Here is a 14,541-nt window from a genome sequence, read left to right on the forward strand (position 1 = left end):
GCTCCTGCAGACATTTTATTTTATTTTATTTTTTTTATTTTTTTTATTTTTTTATTTTACTCTATTCTCACCATCGCCAGCAGAACAAAACCCAGTAGCAGATTCCAAGATGGCTATACACAGCAAATGGCTGCAATTTTTCTCAACAACTAAGAAAATTTTCTTCATATCCTTATCCATTTTCTAGATACAGAGCTTCAAAGTCACCCTTCTTGTACACTTAAAATCCAGTGTGAGGTGAAAGTGTAGTTTATAAAGTGGTATAGCACAGAGAAATAGTTCATAAAGTCTCTCTTTTATCATCTGGAAACCCCATGTGTTATGACTAAAGCACATGCAAACTTTTTTTACGAGTAAAATTTGGTCTGGGATGTAAAATTAGTTTTGCATTATTTCAGTTTCACATAAGTAAACTGTCTAAATTTTACTTTCATTTCATATGAGTTACTTGCCCTGCTGCAGTAGGGAAAAGAAGAGAACCAATGGAAAAAAATGTGAGTAAGTTCCTGTTTATATATAAAGATTGTGACTGAAAAGTGGGCTACTAGCTGCCTAATTTTACCTTCCTCAGCACCTTTAAAAATTTCCCCTAAAATTGTGGCATGCATACATATTTGCACTTTTTTAAGCCAAGAGAGATGAAGACAGTGGCACAGAGAGAGAAATGTAATAAATAGTGGAAGATGGTAGACTTTGGCTGTGATATAGAAAAAGTAAAGGAGACAATGGCTGTGTGAGAGAGAGAGACAGACACAGTGGCAGTGAAACATAATCGAAAGTGACAGAACAGTGCTAGGAAAAGAGTGAAGGAGACAGTGAAATGGAAAGACATAGTGGAAGTGGGTAACAGTCAGTGATAGAGTAACAGAATATACGACAATGACAACGAGAGAGAGAGATTGTGACAGAAAAGACAGCAGCAGAAGGAAAGAAGAAATGAGTTTTCAGCAGTAAGAGAGACCAAGAGGGAGACAGTGTCAGTGATAGGAGACTAGTAGTTGGACAGAATGAACGGGGCTGTGTCTCTGACCCAGGAGACAATGACAGAAAGACACAAAGAGATAATAACAATGAGTTGTGTTGAATGAGCAAGAGAGAAAGGGCAACTGAGAGTGGATACGCGTACGAGCAACTTACAGCAATGGACTAGCGAGTGAGTTACAGTTAGGGGAGCTTATGGGATTTAAAAATAGTGTGAATATGTTTGCGTGCCAAAATTTTTAAAGGTGCTGATGAAGCTCTCTTCTTTGTTTGTGTGATGATAGTGGCATATCATCCTTGTATTGTGTTGTCTTCTACAACTTACTCCAGGCTGCTGTTTTATTGTCTAGAACAATATGTATAAGACTCCACATTCTTGAATGTCTTGTAGTACTAACTTTTCTTTATTTCTTGGTTCTTTCTCAAAAAATTCACAAGAGTACTTAAACTAACACATGAAATGGAGCTGCAAGTGAGTCTTATTTAAAATGAAAAGCTGTTAAATTGGAAGTAAAAACTTTGTTTATTTGAAATATAAAGACATTAAAAACAGACATCAGTTCAAATCACATTTCACATTCATTTAAAAATATATATATCAAAGTGACATATGAAGTGCAACAGAAGGCGGCATCTGACTATCTTTGAGGTTCTTTAGAACTGTTACTCATACTGCAGATGTAAATTTCAGTTGATTTGAATCTGATGATATATGAAGATATAAAGTTAGGTGATAGGCATTTCAGTTTGGCATTAGAAAAGAGTCTCTCTCTCTCTCTCTCTCTCTCTCTCTCTCTCTCTCTCTCTCTCTCTCTCTCTCTCTCCAACACACACACACACACACACACACACTTATTATAACTTTACAAAAATATATGTACAAATGTAAATTTATATCTACATACAATAAAATACCATATAAAATATCAATCAGAATTACTACAGTTATCAGCAATGACTGATATGCTATATGTTTACTCAGTCCATCAGCCTACTCAATCCATTATATGCTGAATAAGTTGCAGATCAATCTTCAGTATTTAGACATTGATTTAATGACAAAGAAAACCAACAGGATACAAGAGAGCTGCAATTCACATGAAAGGTTTAGACAGAAATTAAAAGATTTCTAGTTCTTGCACTACTAAAGTCATACTGAATCAAATCTGCTTGGTTTTCAAGGCATGTCACTTTGAAAAGACATTCAAGCTTCTGACAGCTATCTCTACCACTGCCATCAGGATTAAATACCAATGACTGCTGGAGCCAGCTCGGTGTTCCACTTATATAGGCACGATACCAGTATCTGTAATCTTCCGGAGAAAGCTGAAGTGATACTTGCATGAGAAGGTGAGCTGGGCAGCTCGTAGCAGCTGCAGCCTGCCACAGGGCTGAGTGACATCAGATGATGTGAAAGGCTAGTACCACATTCGAAACTGACACTTCCACCTTCCTAACAGCATTAAGCATCCATCTTTGCTTCTGCTTGATATCCAAAGCCAGCCCTCATGCTCTACTAAGGGTGTAACTTTTTCTCTGTTAAAACTGTTGCAGTTTATTCTAATTTTGACCACCTCCTTTATAATGGAATCCCAATGTGGTGATGCATAAGCCAATACTCTTGTCTCATGGTGAGTCAGAGCCACTACAAGCTGCCCAACTCATTTTACCATGCATGCATCACTTTGGCTCTATATCAGGTGCAGATGCTGCTATCATGCCCAAATAACCATATACACAGAACAGTGTGGCAGTTCTGGCATTCAGTGGTTTTTATCCCTAATGATGATGGCAGAGCCAGCTGTCAAAAGCCCAAGTGTTTTATGTGAAGTGATATGGCTTGAAAGCTGAGATGATTTTATTCATGCATGCCACTGTGAACAAGTCGCATTGATTCAAGAATTGTTTGTCAGATGCAATATACTTGTCAACAGTGAGAAACAATTAGATTTTCTGTACTATAAGGCAGCCATTCAAATGCCTGTTTCCTCCCCTGACATAATGATTGTAACTTCTTGTATTTAAAAAAAGACATGTTCACAGTGTAAAGTAGCTTTTTCTTTCACTTATTTTCTTCACATGACAAATTAAACAAAGTTCACAGAAACACAGCACATCCAACATATGCTAAATAATAGCACTGAAACAATACATTTCTAGTTCAAGAAACACAAATAAGATAATTTTTTTTTTTTTAAAATCAGATCTCAGAAATAAAGAAATTATTAACATCTTCAGATCTCACGTGTTGCTATGAAAGGTGTACTGGACTAGAAAGAAATGAATTGAGATTATACACCAGTAAAAAAGTTACAGATATTGTCAAAAACAGAAGTCATTTTTTCCGTAGTACTGGAGAACAATAAACAACTTTTCAGGAATCTGATCTCTACATAACTATTATAAACAAAACAAACAGAGGGGATGGGCATAAAATTTTAAGAAAACATGTACATCACAGAAAAAGCAATGCAATGAAGAAAATGAGACCATAATAAAATAAACTGGAAGTGTAAAGCACTACACAATTCAGAAAAATAGGTATTTGAAACTTGTGTTAAAAAAGTCAATACACTGTCACATCTCAGTTGCAAATTTTCTTTTTAAATTTTAGGTGCACTAAATTTTTTACACTATTGTATATTAATTTTTTTGTAAAGCCAAAAAAATATACTGGAATGAACACTACGGCATGGCCATGTCTTCACACCTATTGTGCAAACTGTCATACAGCAATTTCAACACCTCAGAGAGAGCATAAGAATTTGTATTTCCCTTAAAAATATGATGAATTGCTGTATTATTTATGTTTGCCTCTCACACTGTCTGCATGTACACAATGCAATACACGCTCTGTAAATATAAAGCTCAAAATGAAGGAACTGCCTAGCTAGTACTATAATAACAATAATAATAAATCATATTACTAAGTTTTTGGACCCATGAAATGGAAATTCATACTCTAATAACTCTTCATATGTATCTCAATCTCTGACCATCAAATTTTAGCAAAAGCTTTCAGTTTATTCTTTAAAATATAATGTACATACATGATGCATTTGATTTGTTATAGTACCACTTTAACTTCATAAGGACATGAGCAACAGCAGTATGCAAGATTCCACACCACTCCACTGATGTGTACGGCATCAACAACTGATAATTTATATGAAATTTACTGAACTGTAATAATGGTTACTTTACAGTCTTCATCACATGGGTCCAGCATAAAGCAACTAATTGTAAAATTAGAGAGAGATGTTCTAATGCTTTCAGAATTATTTGCACATTTTTCAACACCAGTATAAATGGCAAGTAACATTTGTATAAAAATATACAATATGAAATTTGAGTTTCCACTACAGGAAGCTTTCAGAATAGGCAAGGCTGAATTAGTGACTTTAGGCTTCACAAAGCCAGTCACAAGGCAACTTTGGCATTTTAGAAGCAGGCCATGGTAAGTGTCCAACAGTCCTAAAGACCCAGTAATCATAAGAGACCTTACTGATCAATAGTGCCAGCAACAGTACTTCTCCAGCTATTATGTAGTAAATGTAGTCTGTTAACACACGATTGGCTGCACATATTTCACTGATTTCAAGGTTAACAACCTGCAAAATGAACAATGCTGCATCAAAATTTCATATTATGACAGATGATTGTAATAAATGATAATACACCACTACAGCAATTTCAGAAGAAAGAAATAAAATCAGTACACAACAAAACATAATATTTCTAATGCATAACAAAATTCTCCCACTTTGATAATGCTTAGTAATACAAGTCACGTGTCACCAGCTTAAATAACCTTCATGAGTTTTCAGTTCTCTCCTACTGTTTAGTAAGCAGCACATTATCTTATCACTGACAGATTCAGATGTTAAAATGTGGTTAAGCTCATTCTGTCTCCAGAAGAAACTTCCAATTAGAATTTATAAATTTGAAGATGGCAAAACTACAGTCACAGGATATCTTTTACATGCACCCAAGCTTTTATTAAAAGCAGAAAAGAATCACAAAAAGTATCAGTCAGTCTTTCCTTCTCATCCCATGCAGTAAGTCTTCCCTGACCTGACTTTCCCGAAATCTACCCCTTTTCCTAGACATCTCCAGTCCTTTTCCTTCATCCCCCCCCCCCCCTCTTCCTTCTCCTTCAACCCATCTGTCTGAAGGAGCCACTGGCTCCAAAAGCTTGCCAATTGCAACCATCTTTTATGTGTGTGTTCTGCCACCACTTGGTGAGTACTTTTTTATCCATCCAGTTAAATTATTGTGACAAAAAGTGACTCATTCTTCAACCACCTACAAAAAATTTTCAGCATCTAGAAGCACTAGCTGGTACATGCTTAATCAACGAAAATTCAGGTCAATGTAAAACTAATGTCTGTCTGATTTTTTACAGGTGTATCGTAGTTTACAAATAAGAAACAGCTGAACTGATGAATCCTGCAACCATAAACAGAACAATATGTTCCCCATAAGTTGAGGAGCACTTATCTTTATGATCGTTGTTGTAGTTGTAGTAGTAGTAGTTGTTGTTGTTGTAGTCTTCAGTCCACAGACTGGTTTGATGCATTTCTCCATGTTACTTTATCCTGCGCAAGCTTCTTCATCTCCAAGTAACTACTTCAACCTACATCCCTCTGAATCTAATTAGTGTATTCATCTCTTGGTCTCCTCCTATGATTTTTACCCTCCAATACTAAAATGGCGATCCCTTGATGCCTCAGAACATGTGGTACCAACCAATCCCTTCTTATATTCAAGTTTTGCCACAAATTCCTCTTCTCTCCAATTTGATTCATTATCTCCTCATTAATTATGTGATCTACTCATCTAATATTCAGCATTCTTCCGTAAAACCACATTTCGAAGGATTCTATTCTCTTCTTGTCTAAACTATTTATCGCACATGTTTCAGTTCCATACATGGCTACACTTCATACAAATACTTTCAGAAAAGACTTACTGACATTTAAATCTATACTTCATGTTAACAAATTTCTCTTCTTCAAAAACACTTTTCTTGCCATGGTCAGTCTACATTTTATATCCTTCCTGCTTTGCTTCCCAAATAGCAGAACTGATCTACTACTTTAAGTGTCTTATTTCCTAATCTAATTCCCCCAGCATCACTTGATTTAATTCCATTACTTTCCATTATCCTCATTTTGCTTTTGTTTATGTTCATCTTATATCCTCCTTTCAAAACACTGTCCATTCCATTCAACTGCTCTTCCCAGTCCTTTGCTGTCTCTGACCTCAAAGTTTTTATTTTTTCTCCATGGATTTTAATTCCTACTGCTTGCTCAATGTACAGATCGAATAACATCGGGGATAGGCTACAACTCTGTTCCTTCCGAACCACTACTTCCATTTCAAGTCCCTCAACTCTTATAATTGCCCTCTGGTTTCTGTACAAATTTTAAATAGCCTTTCACTCCCTGTATTTTACCCCTGCCACCTTCAGAATTTGAAAGAGAGAATTCCAGTCAACATTGTCAAAAGCTTTCTCTAAGTCTACAAATGCTAGAAACGTAGGTTTGCCTTTCCTTAATCTATCTTCTAAGATAAGTGGTAGGGTCAGTATTCCCTCACGTATTCCAACATTTCCATGGAATCCAAACTGATCTTCCCTAAGGTCAGCTTCTACAAGTTTTTCCATTTGTCTGTAAAGAACTCCTGTTAGTGTTTTACAGCTGTGACTTATTAAACTGATAGTTTGGTAATTTTCACATCTATCAACACCTGCATTCTTTGAGATTGGAATTATTATGTTCTTCTTGAAGTCTGAGGGTATTTCACCCGTCTCGTGCATCTTGCTCACCAGACGGTAGAGTTTTGTCAGGGCTGGCTCTCCCAAGACTATCACTGGTTCTAAGGGAATGTTGTCTACCACCGGGGCCTTGTTTAGAATTAGGTCTTTCAGTGCTCCGTCAAATTCTTCACGCAGTATCGTATCTCCCATTTCATCTTCAGCTCTTCTATTTCCATAATATTGACCTCGAGTACATTGCCCTTGTATAGACCCTCCATATCCTCCTTCCACCATTCTGCTTTCCCTTCTTTGCTTAGAACTGGTTTTCCATCTGAGCTCATGATATTCATACAAGTGGTTCTCTTTTCATCAAACGTCTCTTTAATTTTCTAGTAAGCAGTATCTATCTTACCCCTAGTGATATATGACTACACACCTTTACATTTGTCCTCTAGCCATACCTGCTTAGCCATTTTGCACTTCCTGTCAATCTCATTTTTGAGACGTTTGTATTCCTTTTCGACAGCTTCATCTGCAACATTTTTATATTTTCTCCTTTCATCAGTTAAATTCAATATCTCTTCTTTTACCCAAGGATTTCTACAAGCACTCATCTTTTTACCTACTTGATCCTCTGCTGCCTACACTACTTCATCTCTCAAAGTTACCCATTCTTCTTCTACTGTATTTCTTTCCCCTGTTCTTGTTTCTTTGACCTGTTCTTGTCAATTGTTCCCTAATGCTCTCTCTGAAACCCTCTACAACCTCTGGTTGTTTCAGTTTATCCAGGCCACTTTTCTCCTTAAATTCCCTCCTTTTTGCAGTTTCTTCAGTTTTAATCTACAGTTCATAACCAATAGATTGTGGTCAGAGTCCACATCTGCCCCTGGAAATGTCTTACAATTTAAAACCTGGTTCCTAAACCTCAGTCTACCCATTATATAATCTATCTGAAACCTTCCAGTGTATCCAGGCCTCTCCCACATATAAAACTTCTTTCATGATTCTTAAACCAAGTGTTAGCTAAGATTAAGTTATGCTCTGTGCAAAATTCTACCAGGCAGCTTCCTCTTTCATTCCTTATCCCCATTCCATAATCACCTACTACTTTTCCTTCTCTTCCTTTTTCCTACTATCAAATTCCAGTCCCCATGACTATTAAATTTTTGTCTCCCTTCACTATCTGGATAATTCCTTTTGCCTCATCATACATTTCTTCAATCTCTTCATCATCTGTGGAGCTAGTTGGCATATAAACTTGTACTACTGTTGTAGATGTGGGCTTTGTGTCCATCTTGGCTACAATAATGCATTCACTATGCTGTTTGTAGTAGCTTACCCGCACTCCTATTTTTTTATTGATTATTAAACCTACTCCTGCATTACCGTATTTGATTTTGTATTTATAGCCCTGTATTCACCTGACGAGAAGTCTTGTTCCTCCTGCCACCAATCTTCACTAATTCCCACTATTTCTAACTTTAACCTATCTATTTCTCTTTTCAAATTTTCTAACCTCCCTAGCTGTTTAAGGATTCTGACATTCCACTCTTCGATCCGTAGAACGCCAGTTTTCTTTCTCCTGATAACAAAGTCCTCCTGAGTAGTCCCTGCCTGGAGATCTGAATGGGGACTATTTTACCTCTGGAATATTTAACCCAAGAGGAAGCCATCATCATTTAAGCATACAGTAAAGCTGCATGCCCCCAGGAGAAATTATGGCTATAGTTTCCCCTTGCTTTCAGCCATTTGCAGTACCAGGACAGCAAGGTCGTTTTGGTTAATGTTACAAAGCCAGATTAGCATGCAAGCCTCCCCACCAACGGCAAGGTCCATGGTTCATGGGAAGATGATGATCAGAAGACAGTTTATTATAACGTCAAAGCACAATATCTCGCACTTTAACATTTTATAAAATAATCATAACAAGGTTTCTGTTGACCATTACAATGGATTTCAGTTAAACACTGTTTGAAATCAGCTAGCATACATAATATTAAGAGATTGTAATAATTCAACATTAACCATGCCTACACTCAGACTTGAGTGCATTCTGAAGACTCTTCTGAGCTATTCACCCTTTGACATAGATTAACATATATTCTGGAGTGCTACACATTTTTTGTCATGTATGGGCAGTTACTACATCAGCAAGTAACAAATACATCTTTATGTGCCACAAAAGAAATATCCATTTCAGGAAATGCTATAAATATGATTATGCTCCTATCTCCAAACAAACATGCTTGATCAAACAAAACAGCTAAAATAACCAAAAACAAGATTTCAGAAGATAATTCCAAAATAATCAAGAGAAGAAGATAAACAGAAGGAATAACATAAAAATCTGCCAAGAGCCAGAAATGTGCTATGGGCACTGATATGAGTGATAAGAATAACAAGTGGAGACCACCATAGATCTACATGTAGAAAGCTTTCCAAGCAATCTGAAATCTTCACATCTATTGCAGAATATATATTCTTCCTCATGTGTTTCATTTTAGGGGGGAAAAGGCCCCTTTTAAACCCAACAAAGTATCACACAGTCATGATACCTGTGTGAAGATCAAAGTTCTCAAAAACGTGTTAATATTCAGCAACAAACTACTTGAAGTCTTGATGTACAGGTTAAGGTTGTTGAAATGATTCTGTGCGCTTTGATATGTTATGTTTGAGGTACTCCTACGGCTTAGTGCGGCAGTTGGAGACCTCCATTCAGGTCGCTGAGATCAGTGCAAGTTTTTGCTGACAGTCTGCAGTACTGTACAGCATGTCACAGTGTACAATGGATTGGGAGATTCCATGGTGGAGCCATGCAACAATCACAAATACTGTATGTAGCTACAGAAAAAAGAAAAATGATACTCAATGTAAAAGAGGAGAGTTATGTTTGCTACAGTTCAAGCACTCAAGTTAGAGTCTGAAGTATTATCGTACTTTTGAGAGAATAAATCAATCATTAATATGCACGACTACTCTGCAATTCACAATAAAGTGGCAGCAGGGTGTTCTCCACACCAAATTCAGACTATTTCTCTACCATTCCACTCCCTCAAAGTGCATGCAAAAATGAACACTTAAATCTTTCTGTATAACCTCTGATTTCTCTTATTTTATCATAATGATGATCTCACCCAGAGTAGGTGGGCAACAACATAATATTTCTGCATTTGGAGGAGAAAATAAGAGAGTGAAATATTGTGCAAAAATCCTTCCGCAACTAAAAATGCCACTGTTTAATGATTGCCTCCTCAGCTCACTATATTTGTGACACTCTCTCCCCTATTTCACAATAATACAAAATAGCTGACATCCCTTGGACTTTTTCAATGTCCACCTTCAATCCTATCTGGTAAGGATGCTATATTACATGGCAACACTAGCAGTGAATGGACAACCATAGTGCACACACTCTCTTTAGTACACCTGTTGCATCTTCTAAGTGTTCTGCCAATAAAAGACAGTCTTTGATTTGCCTTCCCCATAATTTTATCTACGTGATCATTCCAATTTAAGTGTGTGAATTGTAATTCCTGGGTATTTAGTTAAATTGATAGTGTTTAATTTTATGTGATTTATTGTGTAACTGAAGTTTAGCAGACTCCTTTTAAGACTCATGCGGATGCCGTAAGCTTTTTATAATTTAAGGGCAACACCATTTTTCGCAGCATACACATCACAGATTGCGAGGCAAAAGTCTTTCTGGTCTTGACTCAAGGGCCGTGGGACAAACCTGGTGGTAACACGATGCATTCCAAGATACTGTGCCAGTATTTTATCACATGATAGAACTGAAATGTTATGTTGTTCTGCAATCTTTCAGATAGTCAGTCTTCGATTGGCACGCACAATTTCATTGACATTCCTGACATGAGTGTCGTCAGTAGACATCAAAGGGCGTCCTCAAGAAGGGTCATCTTTAACTTTTCTCTAGCCATTTTTTAAACATGTGAACCATTCATACCACAGCGTATGATTTAAGCACCATAGGCTTCCTGCATCGTTTGGTGTGTCTCTAAAGATTTTTTTTTTTTTCACGCAAAATTTAATGTAGACGTGTTGTTCCTTTAAATCTGCTGTCTTGAAACTCAAACTGTGCAACACAACGTTCTACTCAATACAGCACTGAAAAATAACTAACAAACATACAACAATGAACTTCCAACACATTAAACACAGACATGTGCAGGGATGCCAACCGCATTTTGCTCCAGCACACCATTTGTGCAAAATTATCAATGTTCTGAGATTTTTGAATGGACCTCGTATACTGCCCAGAGGAGGGAAGGAATGACATTACTTTCATTATGACCTTCACAAATAAGTGAACAAAATTAACAAGCTAGACCATGTTGTCATCGCTGGTAGTTTTAATGCAAGAGTTGGAAATCTACCTATACCAGGAATAGTATCATTATTTGGAGAAAAAGACCCTTAATAATGATTGATGGGAGCTATGCCAATTTGCCTCTTTTAATAATTTTAAAATTACTAACACATTTCACAGAAATAATGAAATTCACAAGTTTACTTGCAATGTACGAGGACTGAGGTCTGTGATTGATTAATATACTAATTAATAAAAAAAGGAAGAACCTTATGCAAGATTTACATGTTTATAGAGGAAGCAACATAGGTAACAGCGACCAATTCATTTTAGGCAGCAAAATAATGCAACTATTAAAATGGAAGAAAACAAAGAAACCTCAAAAGAAGCCACAACATGAGTTTTTCAAAATACATCTCCTGTCAGAATATAATATTAAGAAACATTATCAAGACAGCCTCCACGAAAAGCTTGCTTCACTGCCAATCAATAAAGATGACAGACACAGAATGGAATAATATTAAGACCTACATCAATGAAGCAGCCTCAGAAGCACTTGATAAAGGGGATGAAACAGATGAGAAAAAATGACCCAGAATTTGGAACACAGAAATTAAAGAAGCCATTACAGAAAAACAAGTAGCTTATTTGCAGTTTCTACAAACAAAAACCTCATCAGAGAGATGGGAAACATACAAAACAAACAGGAATGCAGTGGAACAAATAGTGTGCAAAGCACACCAAGAGTTATGGGACTCATTCAGAAGTATGTTAGAACATGACATACGTGGCAGACAGCAAGGGATTTCAAACTGATTCCATGATTATTTCAAATTTATTCTGTATTTCTAGTTTTCTATAAGGCTTTTGACACTGTACCTCGCAAGCAACTTGTAGTAAAATTGTGTGCTTATGGAATACCTATACAAATGATTTAGGAGACAATCTGAGCAGCCACCTTAGGTTGTTTGCAGGTGATCACCCAGTTTGCAGGTGATCATCCAGTTTGCAGGTGATCATCCAGTAAAATCATCAGAAGAGCAAAAGAAACTGCAAAATGATTTAGAAAAGATACTTGTATGGTGCAAAAATTGGCAACTGACCCTAAATAATGACAAATGCTAAAAGAAATACGTTAAACTTTGGTTACATGATAAATCAGTCAAATGTAGAGGTAAATTCAACTAAATGCCTAGGAATTACAAACTACTTAAATTGGAAAAACACATAGAAAATGTTGTGGTGAAGGCAAACCAAAGACTGCATTTTATTGGCAGAACACTTAGAAGATGTAACAGATCTACTATAGAGACTGCCTACACTATGTTTGTCTGTCCTCTTTTGGAGTACTCCTTTGCGGTGTGAGATCCTTACCAGAAAGGGGTAACTAAGTACATCAAGAAAGTTCAAAGAAGACCAGCACATTTTGTATTATCAAGAAATAGGGGAGAGAGTGTCACTGACATGATACAGGATTTGGGGTGGATGTCATTAAAACAAAGGCATTTTTCATGGAGACAAAATCTTCTCATGAAATTTCAATTACCAACATCCCCCTTCAAATGCGAAAACATTTTGTTGATGCCAACCTACATAAGGAGAAATGATCACCATAATGAAATAAGAAATCGTAGCTCGCACGGAAAGATATAGGTATCTGTTTTTTTCCACGAGCTGTTCGAGATTGGAATAATAGAGAATTATTGTGAAGGTGGTTTAATGAACCCTCTGCCAGGCACTCACATGCGGCTTGCAGAGTATCCATATAGATACTGATTTACAAGAAATACAACAGTGAAATTAGTAATAAAACAAAAATACAGTGAAACCCCTATTTTACGTTTTCCTGTGGTCCAGACTTAAAAATGCAAAATTGAGGAAAACACAGAATCGAATAAAATGTTAAAACCCCCCATAATATGAGCAAAGACACATGTAATTGCCTTATACGATTAAATATTGCAATCTTCTCCAATACTTTGTATAAAATCTAAGTACAGTACAGTAAAGTGTTTATACAATAATTTGTGGTAATGAATTTCATCAGTTCTTAAAAAGTCACAGATGTGTAACAGCATGTAAAAACTCATCAAAGAATTGAAATTGGTATCTGGGTACAAGGTAACGGAGCTATTTTACAACATGCTACAACCACAAATTATTTGTTCAAAACACACATTTTCGAGAGATCATCCTTTGTGCTTACCCAGAGAAAAGCAAAAACTAATGAACATGTTGAATTAAACCAAAAACATCACAGCAGCTAAGTGGTTAAACCAAAAGCATAAATGCGAACATCTGCTAAATGATGAACTTTGTCACCATTGCTTTCTTATGAGCCATACTTCATATGCTCACCACCATTACAGTGTTATTTCAAAATTGGTGAGAGAAACAGAGATGCAACTGTATTGTATCAGATTTGAACACAAAAGTCTTTCAAATACATTATCATAAAACTCTTGCTCTATTTCTGTGTGACATCTCTGCCATAGCACATCATCTTCATAAAAAGTATATTTTCTGCACTTCACAAAATGCTTTCGTCCGTACCTGCATTCTCATAGCTGAAGGGCCACTCCCCCTCGCCCCACATCCAGTATGTGAGCGCATTTTATGTGTGTTACTATGGTGTAGTGGCTGTGCTGCCTATTGAGTGACTTAACAAGTTGCCAGCCAATAAGAGTTCACTAGCCAGAAATGGGCAACATTTTCTCGATTATGACCGAGCATATTCTTCAAGACTCAGTGTTTGAATTTAAAAGGTTGATGACTTATATTGATGCTAAATACAGTACATCGGAAATACATGCAAAATGATGAGACTGAGTTCTAAGTGACATAAGAAAAGGTAGTGGCTGGGCCCCTTTGTCATGTATTGGCTCAGTCCAGAACACTTCATGTCAACTGCCTTGTTTTTCCATTACCACTGCATCCCAGCAGCAGTTGTATTGTAACTGTGTGGTGAAGCTAAATATTGCAAGCTGTGTTGGTAACACCGATTGTGGATTACATCAGCATTTCCTCTCTCACATCTCCCCTCTCCAGAACAGCCTAAAATATTCCCTTAACTCCACAACCACCCATGAGAACGATCTGTCTTTTGTGCCCCTTATACCTCATTCAGTCACATCAAATGTCAATAGGATGAAAATGGGATGAAGTCAAGAGAGATGACGAGTAAGAACTTAGAATCGAGGAATACTTTACTCGGAAAAAATGTAAAATTCAGGAATTTGATATTATGTTTTTTTTTTTTTACAGGGGCTATGAATTTACAGTGTAGAATTGCGAAAACAAAATCGGAGAATGTAAAATCAAAGTACCGTTGCAATGGCAACCCGAGGAAAATACCCAGTCAAAACAAAAATTGTTTTGGATAATTCAGTTTTAGAACAAGTCTCTCAAATTTCTTATTCAGAGTGTGCTGTAAGTTTTGATTTTGATATTGATATTGAAAATAAAATATACA

General features: G+C 36.6%; 1 protein-coding gene across 1 annotated transcript in view; it reads right to left on the reverse strand.

Annotated features, from left to right (window-relative positions):
- Positions 1-1,483: 1,483 nt before the first annotated feature.
- The window catches only part of LOC124773867 (protein halfway), a 99,079-nt gene continuing 86,021 nt past the window's right edge, over positions 1,484-14,541 (reverse strand). Inside the window, exon 9 of the mRNA XM_047249442.1 lies at positions 1,484-4,592. Within this exon, the coding sequence (XP_047105398.1) occupies positions 4,383-4,592 (210 nt within the window). The 3' untranslated portion in view covers positions 1,484-4,382. The remainder of the gene's footprint in view (positions 4,593-14,541) is intronic.

Source organism: Schistocerca piceifrons, chromosome 1 (genome assembly GCF_021461385.2).
Source record: "Schistocerca piceifrons isolate TAMUIC-IGC-003096 chromosome 1, iqSchPice1.1, whole genome shotgun sequence".
In the NCBI taxonomy this organism is placed as follows: Eukaryota; Metazoa; Arthropoda; class Insecta; order Orthoptera; family Acrididae; genus Schistocerca; species Schistocerca piceifrons.